This window comes from Coenobita brevimanus, chromosome 18, assembly GCF_032717465.1.
Source record: "Coenobita brevimanus isolate Jiangsu-jjx chromosome 18, ASM3271746v2, whole genome shotgun sequence".
Taxonomy (NCBI): domain Eukaryota; kingdom Metazoa; phylum Arthropoda; class Malacostraca; order Decapoda; family Coenobitidae; genus Coenobita; species Coenobita brevimanus.
This window is the reverse complement of record NC_136971.1, coordinates 20,966,579-20,980,374: the sequence shown is the minus strand read 5'-3', so window position 1 is coordinate 20,980,374 and position 13,796 is coordinate 20,966,579. Positions and strand designations below refer to the sequence as shown.

At 42.3% G+C, this 13,796-nt stretch overlaps 1 protein-coding gene across 1 annotated transcript in view; it reads left to right on the top strand.

The window, feature by feature from the left end:
• LOC145391427 (uncharacterized) overlaps positions 1 to 13,796 on the top strand; it is a 77,178-nt gene that overhangs the window by 45,490 nt on the left and 17,892 nt on the right. Inside the window, exons 8-9 of the mRNA XM_080266040.1 lie at positions 5,424 to 5,652; positions 5,940 to 6,120. Of these exons, the coding sequence (XP_080122166.1) occupies positions 5,424 to 5,652; positions 5,940 to 6,120 (410 nt within the window). The remainder of the gene's footprint in view (positions 1 to 5,423; positions 5,653 to 5,939; positions 6,121 to 13,796) is intronic.

The window sequence follows — 13,796 nt, the reverse complement described above, 5'->3', positions numbered from 1 at the left end:
TTTGCTTTATATCTTACTAGCTGACCTACATCGGTCATCTTCGCAGGATGTACTTTCCTTGACATGCCCCTCCACCATCCCACATACCACCATCTGCCCACCCCTCCAGTTTCTAAAAATTTGTGAATATCATAACTGTCACAACCAATCAACATTGCTCATCTTTGCAGGGAATATGAACCCTGTCATTCCATACTAAGTGTTATCCCAGCGTGTCCCACTTGCTCTTCTCCATTATAGATGGGGTTCAGTAGTGAAATTCTGTTAGGTTCATTTCCAGTGGTGTAGTTCACTCTATTTTCCATGAATCTGTTGTCCCTTTTGTAATTGTTGTTGTGACCCAGGCGTCATCAGAACGTAAACTTTGTGGACTACAGGATATTGTTGCCTTTCTCCTACACCCCACCATCTTCCTTTCGAGGAAGAGGGATGAAGCTGAGGAGAGTTTGTATCGTTATACTCGGTATTTATGCCATCATATGAAGGCTTCTCACTCCACCACTCAGGTTCCAGTAAAGCGACCAATTCTATATTACCCCCATTGAGGTGAAGGTGCCCAAGGCCTGGCTACCATAATCAAATTCATTTAAGGGTGGATGACCAGCCTACTTCCCTTGGTGGCATTACATGATAGAAAAGCTTCCTGTCACCTCTTAAGAATTGTATCTTTGGATGGCAGTCACCCAGGGTGGCATGTTCTAATTACTAGACAGCCAGGTTCACTTATATTAACCATAACCCATAGTAAATCGATCACTAAGTAAAAACTTTCTGGAACCTTTTATTCCAATAAAAATACACACAGATTATTAGAAATCGGCATCCAGCCCGTTAAGCAAGAGGATGCCTTTTTTATTTCATTATTGCCATCTCCAGACGATTAAATCAGTTTACGTGAGATTTTTCGAACTTACCTCAGCGCCTTCAGTACTAAAGTTGTATTAAAACATTAATTAAAACTGACTGGCGGCAAACACGATACAAATTCAGATCTTCGAGCAATGGCTCATGATCTGTGGTGTTAAAAGGCGCAGATAGATTTATCAAGACTAAGAGAGAGGGTACATAATACCTAAGAGTTTCACTGTCAAGTCTTTATGAATAATTATTAACGCAGTTTCATTTGAATGATATTTTCTTTATGCCGATTGGACAAGGGGAATGACTCCGTTTCGTTCTAGCAGTGGCAAAAATTCGTCAGGTATAGTTTGCTCCATGTTCTTTGAGAAGTATGACAAATTAGAGACAGGATGATAATATAACATACTGCTGAGTTAGACCTGCAGCAAGACAGTGATGTTTCTTGTACTGCTGAAGCTACCCTTTAAGAAGCACCCGTTAACTGTTTTACGAATAAAATGTGCTGCATGCTCATACATAGTTGGCATGTGTGACACATTAAGCGGATCAGGTGGATATATGGTTTTATTAAGGTCCCTGGCATCACTCGTAACTATTCTCGTCTAGTAAATGAAATGGTGAAAGCATATGACCCTTGTGAACCGTAATTAGAACTCAGCAGATAATTCATCACTGAAAGAGGAATGACCTAACTAGTTTCTTGTACTGAATATCTTAGTTGTGAAGACTGAAGCGGAATCGGAAGCCAGTCGAGCATCGGATGGAGAAACTGAGTTCGTAGTTATTTTGATCAAGCAACTTAATCTTAACTGGGAGCAGTTTTCCCCCCCTTTTTTTGAGGGGGGGAGGGGCTTTTAAATTGCGACAACAGATCTTCTCACAGACATATAACGCATAGTGTTAGTTCAACAAACAAGGGATGAGGCTATGACACACCAAATGTCTGATCTGGCTCATATCTCTGATTGCAGTAAAAGTAATCTTGTTGTTTTTAATGCATCAAAAACTCAGTTGTTACATCTTTAAACCCGGAAAAATCTTCCGCAGGAGTACCCTGTATTTTTTTAACAATATCCAGCTCAATCCTGCATCATCTTTTAACACATTTGAGATTTCATTCTCTTGGGATTTATCTCAGAAAGATCATGTTACCCCTCTTCTAAAATCTGCATCCAAGAGATCATGTGTGCAACGCCAACACCTTGCCGTCTTTATCCCTGCACAGTTGTTGACTTATACAGGGGTTTTACTCGCCCCTGTGTAGAGTACAACTTTCATGTGTGGGGAGGCTCCCCACATACAGCTCTTCTCAACAAGGTGGAGTGAAAGTTTTTTCGTCTCATTAACTCTCCTTTTACTGGCTCCCTTCAACCTCTGTCTCTTCGCCGCACTGTTGCATTTATTTCTTTTCTATCGTTACTTCAATGGTCACTGCTCCTCTGAACGGTCCGCTTGCATCCCATCACCACTACGGTGGGCGCGTTGCACCCGTTTAAAAACAAACTCTCATCCCTTTTCAGTCCACCTTTCTAATGCAAGAATTAACCGTTATTCCCAGTCCTTCACGTATGGAACAGGTCATCTCTGGAACTGTCTCCCTCTGTCTTTTTTTCCTACTGCCTATGATCTCCAGTCTTTGAAACGCAGTGTGTCCAGGCACTTCGAAATTAGCTGATCTTGAATTTGACTGGCTATTATACTGTTTTTTTTTTTTTTCTTGGAGGGAACAATCTTGCGGGCTCCTGGCCTTTGGTTCGTTTTTTACATTAATAAAACGAGTCAGGTTCTTCCTTCCTACGTGTTGAATGGAGAGAATTAATGGATGGATCATAACACGGTTGATTATTCAGCACAATGATTGTCTTATCCAGTTCAGGAGAATGATGATTAAAGACAGATTTTAGCACATTGTTTTGAATCTTCACTAATCTGTACAGAGAAAGACAGAAGAATCAGTGGACTTTAAACAATGATCCGTTATTTAGATTAGATCAGATGGTGGTCAGTGTTGCAGTAATTTCTTATCCTAATAACGTTCCTATAAAAATAGGCTCTGGGATTTCAAACCAAAAGTTATCAAAGCATAGCCATTGACGGAAGGGTCGAGTGCGTCTGCTTCCACATCCCATACACGACTGCAACTAACGGGATAAAGAGATGAAGAATGTAGAAGCAAAGAGGGTGGGAGAAGACAATAATGAAACAGAAGAGAAAAGAAAACTACAAGAGAAGGGAAAAAGAAGGTAAAAGATCAGAAAGTGAAACAAGAAGGCAAGCTAAGTGTAGGGGTAGGGATACAGCGCATTATATAATAGTACTTAATATGCACACAACACTGTGACCACTTTAACTTGCCCTAAAATTGCCATCATTCAGTTTTGAATGTTGGTGATATAAAAAGAGGTTAACACTACTAAATACTATTGGCCACGCAAAAGTGCCATAGAGGGGAAGTAGAACTGTCATACTGTGTAATTCTAACACTGAGCTGATGGAAATAAGCAACAAAACTGCAAAAATCTCCTCTAGTTGAAGGTAGATGAAATGCAGCGGTTAGACTTATCCAGTATGACGAGTTATCAGGGATCCTGTCATATAGCAACTGTCATCTCGTATAATACTGAATGGTATGTACACAGGAATTTCCATCCATACGTGAATCGTGAGACGCTAGGTGTATTGGTGTGGAGTGATTTTTGTTCAACTTGTTATGACGAGGAAGTTTTGATGAATGTCCATTTCCACAGGTATATTGTAGCCGACTTAGCCCACCATAATTCTGCCCGCTTCTCACCACACACTCGACCCTATTTGTATTCCCTTCTCCATAACAAAACTAGAAAATCTGTTTCTGCTGCCAACACCATCATTCATATATCTTCCCAGGGTGTTGTCATCCTACCATGCCCCGCCACTCACCGACTTAACCCATCTCTCACCCACTCCATCCACTCCTTTTCACCCATCCTACCCATTCTTTGCTTACTATTTTGGATTTGCACCTTTCCAGCCTACCATCGTCTTTCATCTTTAAAACACAAACTTCTCTCAGCATGTCTCACTGCTGACCAGCATTCCGGCCAGTTCCGCCCACACCTGTTCACCCACTCGACCCATATTTGCTCTGATGTGGTATATATCCCAACAATGATTCCCTTGACTTCCAACTGACCACCAGTACCTATAATCACACGGTATGCCTCCCTTATCATACCACACCACATTTCATCATCCCATCCCATCCCGTCCACTCATCTCCTCCCCAGCCTACTAAAATATGAAATTCCGCATGCATTAGTATCTCTCTAAAACCATTATAGTGGCAGAAAAGGACTGATTTTTGGCAAATACATGACTATACATACGATCTGTATTGAATTCAATTGATCTGATGAACTAAACTAACTGAAAGAGATCTGAATGACATGAATTTCACTTCCCAGAAACCATTGCATTAATGTAGCTTTTTTTTTTTTTTTTTTTTTTTTTTTTTTTTTTTTTGCCTCCATAAACATCAACCTTCATTGACCTTCGTCTGCTTCATGAACCTCATATGACCAGAAAGGCTGAAATTAGTCAAAAATTGTCATGAACAAGATTTTTAAGAACATCCCCTGCCAGTGGATATCACTAAAGATCAATGACGTACACGTTACCCATCTGAAGCATCCGAGCTAAGCTACCCTTTAATGTAAGGGCTGCAAAGCCATACCACTCTCTGGCCCTCAAGTCTCACAGCCAAGGCCTTTACTCCTTGGAAATCACACAGATCTCTCTTTAAGCTGCCGGTGGCATCTCTATTGAAGTTCCTATCGACCTTTAGACCAATCCACGACCATCATGGATGCCATGAGCAATGGCTCAGTTACCATTATTTATGTGTCCAGTGATATCCAATTGGATGGCTCTTCATCAGATACAGCGCAGTCCTCAGCTATTCCACTTGAGCGTTGATCTGCAATCCATTGACTTCATTAGCCCCACTGGACACATCCTTTGCACGACCTCACCCTACAGACCACCCATCACCCATCATCATCACACATCGCATCAACTCTTCCACCTCCCCATCCTACTATCTATCAACCTGACCCCCATCCTCTCTCCCAGCACCTCTCTACACCTAGACATCCACATTGTTCCTGCATTTCTTCAGCAGGGATACTTAATACCGAACCATTTACTACAACAGCATCAGCCAACTGTGCTGTGGCCAGAATTATGATTTAGCTAATGAGGGTGTATTGCACACTGTGTTGGTCTCATAAATCAGACATGTTATATCAAATCTACAGTTGTAAGCAGATTCCATAAGCCCAACAGAGAGCTCACAGAGTCAGGTATGATAAAATGATATGTTTGCAATTGATCTTAAGCTTAACATAGAATAATCAGTATTATTTCAGTATGTCATAATTTACCTAGTTTCAAACATTTCCCTGGTGGCTGTTCTGCTGATTCATTTAGTTTAATTTAAGGTGACATGCCCTCATAACTTCAAATTCTAGTCTTGCCCAGCTTTTCCTTCGCTACGTTAATGTATCCTAATGTAACTTTTACAGCGTTCACTCTGATATGGACCCTGGGGGTGGTCACCTCATCAATGCACACGGGTACTCTTCACAAGAAATCATCAATTTATTCTTGATCGGTTATGCTGCCACCAACACCTTTGATGGAGAACGTACGCTTAGTTCAGATCAGTCTGATCAAACGGTAGTTCTCCGAGGCATCACAAGTAGGGCAGAAATTGGAATGCTGTCATTGTTTGAACATTACGATTGTTATAAGGTATGTTGGTCATGATTTGGTTGAGAAGTCAGATGAAACGTGGAGATATCTCTGTATCATGAAATCTCAAGGAATTAGCAATAATTGCCAGTTGATTGTTCTTTCCAGTATAATATCCTCATTATTAATTCGTTTTGATGCCTTGTCCTACACTGCCTGAATACATGCAGAAGATGTATTAGTATATTGACTAAGTCAGAGTAAAATAATATCTAACAGAAAAATATGTTGAATAGTTGTTCTAATATGGTATTACTCTATTATGGTATATCTCCTTTCCAACTCAGGTTGGCACACACCTGAAGACACCACAATACCCGATCTGGGTGGTGTGCTGCGAGAGCCACTACTCCTGCCTCTTTAGCCGAGACACTACCGTAACTTCCGACACCCCTGCCTCACGCATCTTTGATGTTTATCACTACGATGGATTAGCATTGCAAGAAGATGAAATACGGCTAACAATTGGTGAGGATCGTTCTAGAAGACAGATGTGGGTCATTTATTAGCAAAGTTTATGTGCAAGGTTTCTTTAGGAACCTTCATTTGATGACCCTTATTTACGGCTTTTAAGGATCTGGAAAAGACAATGGTAGAATGAACATTGTAAAACTTTTTTCTGATGATAATAACGCAGTTATAACAGTAGGTGGATTTTTGGATAAACAGTTGTGATTTTTTATTCTGAGATACGAATGTTTGGTGTCATATGTGTTTCATACATACATACATACATAATAACGATGATGACTTGTTTCCTCTTAAGGGATCCCTATTTCGTGGTTGACTATGGTACACCTGATGTTTTTCACGGAGTGGAAGTTAAAGCATATGCCAGAACTAACTAATTACTTCTCAACAGGTGCTGAAAACCATTTGGTAATTAGAAATCTAATATGTGTAATTAGATTTGTAACAGTAGGAGAGCTTCAGCTTGAACTCTGACTAGTTTCTTGTGACTATGTTACCTGGCTTAGAGTGATGATTGTGTAGCTAAGTACTAAGCTTGTAGCCATACATCATCCTCATGGCAGTACCTCTCATTGTTAATGGTAACCATCCATGGATGGTGAAGTACAGTATTTCAGTTTTTAAGTATGCAAGTACTTCTGTGTTGCTTCTTGACACAGTAGTGAACAAAATCATTGGAGATTTGACCAGGGTTTTTTATACTGCCTGTGAGCGGCAAGATCGTAAGGATATGCACCTAAAGGAAAGCATTGGTTTTTGAAAGGGTGGGTGATTCAGTGTGATGTGTTGGTACATGGAGAAACTTACATTGTGCAATAACATCAAATATTGTGAATGTACATCATTAAAAGAAGTTGACTAAAGTAAACCAAGAAAGTTAAATGGTTAGCAGTATGAATATCTGACAAGGGATATGAATTTCAGTAAAGAGGGTGCAGGAGTGCTTGAACAGTGTGTTTTCGTGCTGACATTAACATGCGGATGTGAGGACTGTAGAGTGGAGTTCTTATGTATATATATATCATCATCATCATCATCATGAGCCGTTTGAGTATCCACTGCAGGACCGGCCTATCCCGACCGAAACGGACGATACAGCCAATGTATCTCTACCAAGTGGCTTAGGCTGTCTAGTAGAGATTGTATGTAGGGAGAGAAGTGCTTGTAATTGTGATTGTAGTGGCTTTGGATGTGTGTGTAGTCTGTGAACCAAGTGTAATTGGTCCACGCAAGCTGACTGGGTGCAAGCATACTTTACAGCATGCGACACTGGTTCAACCACAGCACTCTTGAGTCCGCCAATGCAGTACGTGGCGAGAAGAACGCTTCCAAAGTTTTTTACCCTGGCGGGGCGCGAACCCTCGTTCTCCAGTGTACGAAAACGCACACTTTACCTCTGTACCACATAGGGTCATATATATATATATATAGATAGATAGATAGATAGATAGACCTCCTTTCCCACCCAAGGGCAGGGTGAGGAAGAGCAACGTCCAGACAGCCTAAGTTTGCCCAGTTGAATGGGCCACACTTCCATTCACTCATTAATCAAGCCCACAGAATCGTGGCTTCATCAGATAGGACAAAAAATTTCACCACGCTCTGTAGCTTCACATATACCTATCTGATAGAGTCAGTCCGAATGCTATCACGTTAAAACGGGGTACCAAATCTTTTGTTATATGCTTCTTCGCACAAAATTCATCCACCCAGCTCGGTCTCTTGTCGGTCCCTTAGCCTCACCAACTTCCATACCTCTCTTCCACACACACTCATCCACCATATCCCTCCACCTTCTTCTTGGCCTACCTCGTCTTCTCCCCCCTGCAAATCCTCTCAGATATACCTTTTTCATTACTCTATCCATCTCAGTACACCAAACCATCTCAGTACACTCTCTTCGATTCTAGTGTCCACAGACTTCCTCATTCCGCATCTTTCAAGAGTCACGTTATTCCGTATCCTATCCACTCTCTGTACTCCACATACATTCGTCGGCAGTCCCGTCTCCACTGCTCTTACTCCTGACTTTTCATTTTCATGCCACACAAGTCGCACATCCTTATGTTAAAGTTGGCACTAACTCTCCTTCGTGTAATCCTCGTGCAGCTTCAACACTAGAGCCATAGCACCAGCTACTTTCCTTCCTTGTGTCACTCTACTTTCCCCTTCTTTTGCACATTTCCCTCTCTTTTCTATCACTGTACCCAGGTATTTTGAACTCTAACCAATTCCAGTCTCACTTCATTCACTGTAACATCACACTTGGAGTCACCTTCTCTTTCAGTAACCATCACTTTATTCTATATTTACTCTCAAAGCACGACGCTCACGGACATCTACAAAACTTCTGCACTAGTCTACCAAGCTCTTGGTTGGCATTTGCAAGTAGCACTGCATCATCAGCGTACAACAAATTTGAGATATTCCATCCATAACAACTCTTTAGCAGCGCCATCCCACTCTCCATTACTTGTGTTTTTACTTCTCTTATCCCACATCCATATATACATTGAACAACAATGGGCACATCGCACAACCTTGTCTCACGCCCACACTGATTGTGAATCAATCACTTGGATGCCCATTTACCCCATACACATGCGTCACTACCAACATAAAAACTCTTGACGGCATCTAGCCCATCTACACAATACATGCGCAAAACCTTTCGCAGTCCTTCCCTGTCTACTTTGGCGTATGCTTTTTCCAGATCCATAAATGCCATAAACACTTTATAGTCCTTCTCACACGCCTTCTCCACTATCTGCCTTACTGCAAATATTTGATCCACATACTCTGCCACACCTAAAGCCACCCTGTTCGTCACTTACTAGGACTTCGGATCTCCTTCTTGCTTTCTCTATAATAATTCTTCCATATACCTTCCCTACTGCACTCAATAGACTTATGTCACGATAATCTTGCACTCACATCGCTCACGTGTAATTTTGTACAGGGGTTCAGTCACTTCCTTTTTCCACTCTACTGGCACAGTTTCACTCATCCATGCCTTCTTACATATCTCCAACAAGCACTTCATTCCGCTTCCTCCACTGCACTTAATAATCTCTGCATACACCTCATCAACCCCAGCTGCTTTCCCATTTTTCAGCTGCCTCACAGCGTTCTTCACCTCTGCAAGTGTCACGTTTCAAAATTCTCGGTCATTGTATGTTGTATAAGTTTATAGCTGGCCATAACGGAGCACCTAAGTGGCTGAAAGTTGGAGTACACGGGTAACTCAACGTGGGGAAAAACATAGGTTTGGTGACGTTGGCCTCCAAGGCCGTTTAAACTATATAGCCTACCGTATATATATATATATATATATATATATATATATATATATATATATATATATATATATATGTATACACCTAGGCTGCTTCCCCCAAGGAAAGGGAGATAGCCGAGACAGGACGACACACTCCCCATACTGTATATATATATATATATATATATATATATATATATATATATATATATATATATATATATATATATATATATAGATGAGTTGCATTGTTTATTTGTCCTTCAGTTACGCCCAAGCCAAGGGCCAGAGATCCCCAGACCCATATATATTCTGAATCAGGGTGACCCAAGGATGGTTTTAGAAGGGTCAAAATTAAGATCTGGTCCATTTGAGGTCACTGGTATTGTTTGCCTTTTTGGCCCGGGCAACGCCGGGTATCCCTGCAGCTCAGTTTTTGGCATGGAGACTCACATGACCTCAAGTTCGGACAGGGGCAATGTGAGTTTGATCCCTGAGGTCATTTGAGGTCACTGGTCGGAGGTCATTTGAGGCCACCAGTAATACATACTCGAACGACTGGACCCTGCAGCCCAATTTCTGGCATGGAGACTCACATGACGTCCAGTTACGACATGGGCTTTGTGAAGTTGACCCCCGAAGTAATTTGAGGTCACTGGAGGTCATATGAGGTCATCGGTTGGAGGTTATTTGAGGTCACCGGTAATAATAAACAAGTGCACACATATACTGTGTGTTAGTCTGCAAAAGATGAAACAGAAAGTTCCCGAACCTCTTATAATCCCTCTTCAAAAACAAGAGAGGTACATGGTCTTTCCGGAGTAGAATATATATATATATATATATATATATATATATATATATATATATATATATATATATATATATATATCTTATCTGGGCGACCATTACCCAGACCATCCATTATCTGTACGATGTGATCTGGCTGTATTAAACCATTAATCAAGCATTTTATTCCAGTCCCCGGATGAAATTCTAGCTTCCATTTGTAAATTATGTTTGCACAAAAAAAAGAAAGAAAAAAAAAAAAATGCTCGGGAGTGAATAGCCCTGCAGCACTGCTGCGTCTGGCTAGTTAGTTCACCCAACGTCTGCAAGCTACCCTCCTCCCTCACCCTCAGTTCCTGCTTGACATCTGCTCAGTGAGCAGCTTTTCCCAGACTGTTGTTATGGCAGTGTACATTGTAGCGTTCTTGGTTGTTCCCTACCTGCTTCAGGCCTTGCTATTCCTTGCATGTCACTTCCTAGGGTGTGTAATGATGGCCCGTCCACTAGGGAAATGGAAGAGGGTAGTGTTGACTGTGGAGAAGTGTGTGATCCTGAGTAAGATTGATGTGGGATGGTCCTTTTCCTGCATCCTTAAGGAGTACGACCTGGCCCGCTCAACGGTACAGGACATCAGGAAAGCATGCAACAAACTCACCCGTTTCACAGCAGACTTTGGGCTGAAGGACAGATACAATACCGAACGGATGGCCATGAGTTTGCCCTGGTATACTGAAGTCGACCGTTCGACACTGATCTGGTACCAGCAACAACGGGCTGCAAGCAAGCATGTGAGAGGCGCCGGGTTGAAGTCTGCTGCTGAGAAGTATGCCCATCTTCACAACGTCCCAGACTTCAAGGTATCTGAAGGTTGGCAGTTCAGGTTCAAGCTTCGACACGGCTTTAGCAATCATAAGGGCCATGGCGAAGCTTTGGATGCTAGTGAGGAGGGAGTGGAGGAATTTCATCAGAATTTGTTAGTCTTTATTGAGAAGGAGGGCCTTGCTCTCAGCCAAGTCTATAATGCTGATGAATCTGGGCTCAGTGCCCACCAACATCCTGGTAGATGAGATGAAGCGTGTGCCATGCCACAAGTTGTCTATGCAACGTGTATCTGTTTTGTGCTGAGCCAATGCTGATGGGCCACACCTACTAAAACCTGTTGTTGTTGGGCATGCAAAACAGCCCTGTTGCCTTCGTGGGCCAATGGATGTGCTCCCTGTTGTGTGGTACCCTTCTTTGAACGCCTGGTTTACCTGCAAGATCTTCACAGATTGGTTCCACAGGCATTTCATTCAGGATGTCATCCATTATCAAATGGAGGAACTTGGAATCTGTCAAGTAAAAGCTTTTCTCCTGGACAATGCCCTCATGCATCCCTCTGAGAAACAGTTGGTTGAAGATGACGGTCTGATTAGGTGTATGTTTTTGCCACCTAATTCCACTGCTCTGATTCAACCAATGGACCAGGGTGTTATCATGGAAACAAAGAGGTTGTAGCAACAGAGGTTTCTGGATGCGGTGATGGTTGTTCTCGAGAACAAGGACGAGCAAAGTCGGGGACTGGACACACGAGGGCAGCGGATACTGGAAAACCTGTGGCACTTCAACCTCAAGTCAGCTATGTACAACATGGAAGGAAGTCTCCGTGAAAACAATCAAGAGTGGTTAGTCTTGTCTCCTTCAGAGACATGAGAGCAGACACTTTATTCTGGGCATTGATATGGATGACTTCCACACTCGTCTTAGTGCCACAGGTGAAGCTGTGGATGTGGATGATGTGCAGGAGTGGTTAGACAACACTGGGGGAGATCCTGGCTACCAGGTGTTGTCAGACATTGAGATCGCCTCTTCTGTTGCTGCTGCCAGGTCAGAAGAGAGTGAAGAAGATGACAAGGACAACCTGGAGAAGTGTGGTACTCCAGCCATCCCCCACCTGAGCACATTCCAGACACTCCTTGAGCAGGTGCTCGAGTATGCAGAGCACCTGGAATGTGACAGAGATGGTGCCTCTTCACCTTGTGGAGGATCTGTGTTCTGTGTGGGAGAGTGTCATCCAATGCCTGAATCATCTCTTCTATTGCCAGCCCAAGATCGACTCGTTTTTTAGGCCTCCTACCTCCGCCCTGTCCACGTTTACTCTGTTGCTGCTAGAAGTATCCAACCATGCCTTCAGCGATGGAGCCTCAACCTAGCAATTCGTCAGCCGTTGTGTCTCCTCTGGACGTGAGTTTGCGGCTGTCATCAGAGTCACCTGAAGCAGGCAGTCCATCACCATGTCCCACAGCTGCTCTCCTTGGCCGACTGCCAGAGGTTCTCCTTGACTCTGACTCTAACTTTTCAGGCTATGCCACTAGATAACATGGGATTTACTGTGCAGTGCAACAGCTTCACCAGCCACATTACGAGTACAACAATTAGACTTGAGGTAGCGAGTTAGTGTGACGTCCGGCGAGGAATTGAGTTTGTTTTATTCTAGCTTACTGTATTGAACCATGATTTTATTCTGTTTTACCATGATTTTATTTCAGCCATTATGTTTTGTGACCCCACTGCATTTTTCTTGTGTAGCTGTTTTTCATGTTTTCATGTCATTGCAGGGTATAGCCCTGGAGTGATGACTGCTTGTCTGTGGTTCATGGCCCTCATGGGTCTGCTTGACCATGGTAATTGCATGACTGTGGTTTATAGGTCTGCTTGACCAGATAGTGATAAATAATAGGAACAAGCGTTGTATGATGTACTGTAGTGGCCTGTTAGAGTGGGTTTCAAAGTTAGGTTATGTACGAATGGGGGCCGGGGAAGAAGTCCATTATCCGGATGGGGCCATTATGCGGATATGCCTTTGGCACTCTTATGGTGGATAATTGAGGGATAACTATTTTAATATGGACTGGCTTTTTGTGAATTGCAGTCACTCAGTCCTGTAGAGTTTTGCGATTTTTTTTTTTGTGTGTGTGTATATATATATATATATATATATATATATATATATATATATATATATATGAGTGTCCACTGCTGGACTGGCTTATCCTGACTGAAGTGGGGACAATACAGCCTATATATCTCTACCAAGTGGCTTAGGCTGTCTGGTAAAGATTGAATGTACGGTGAGAAGTGCTTTTAAGTGTGATTGTAGCGTTGGAGTGGCTTTGGATGTGTGTAATCAGCCCACGCAAGGCGACTGGGTGCAAGCATAGTTTATAGTACGCGATACTGGTTCAACCACAGCACCCCTTATGTCTGCCAAAGCAGTATGTGGCTGGAAGAATGCTCCCAAAGTTTAATACCCTGGGGGGTTGCGAACCCTCGTTTTCCGAAAACGCACACTCTACCACTGTACCACAGAGGTCCAGATACATATATATATATATATATTGTTATGGGGGTGTATATTACGGTGCACTCTTAACCCTTAATTGAGCACCAAAAGGGATTAGATAAAGTTTGCAAGAAAACTAACGTAACTTTACTGTGCACTGTAACATACACAACCAAAGAAGAAACCAGGGTTCGTTTTACAAAAGGGAGGATTCATATAGGCCTCAGAATACAAATATAGAACATGTTATTTCTTACCTAAACAGAATACAGTCAGTGGAAGCTA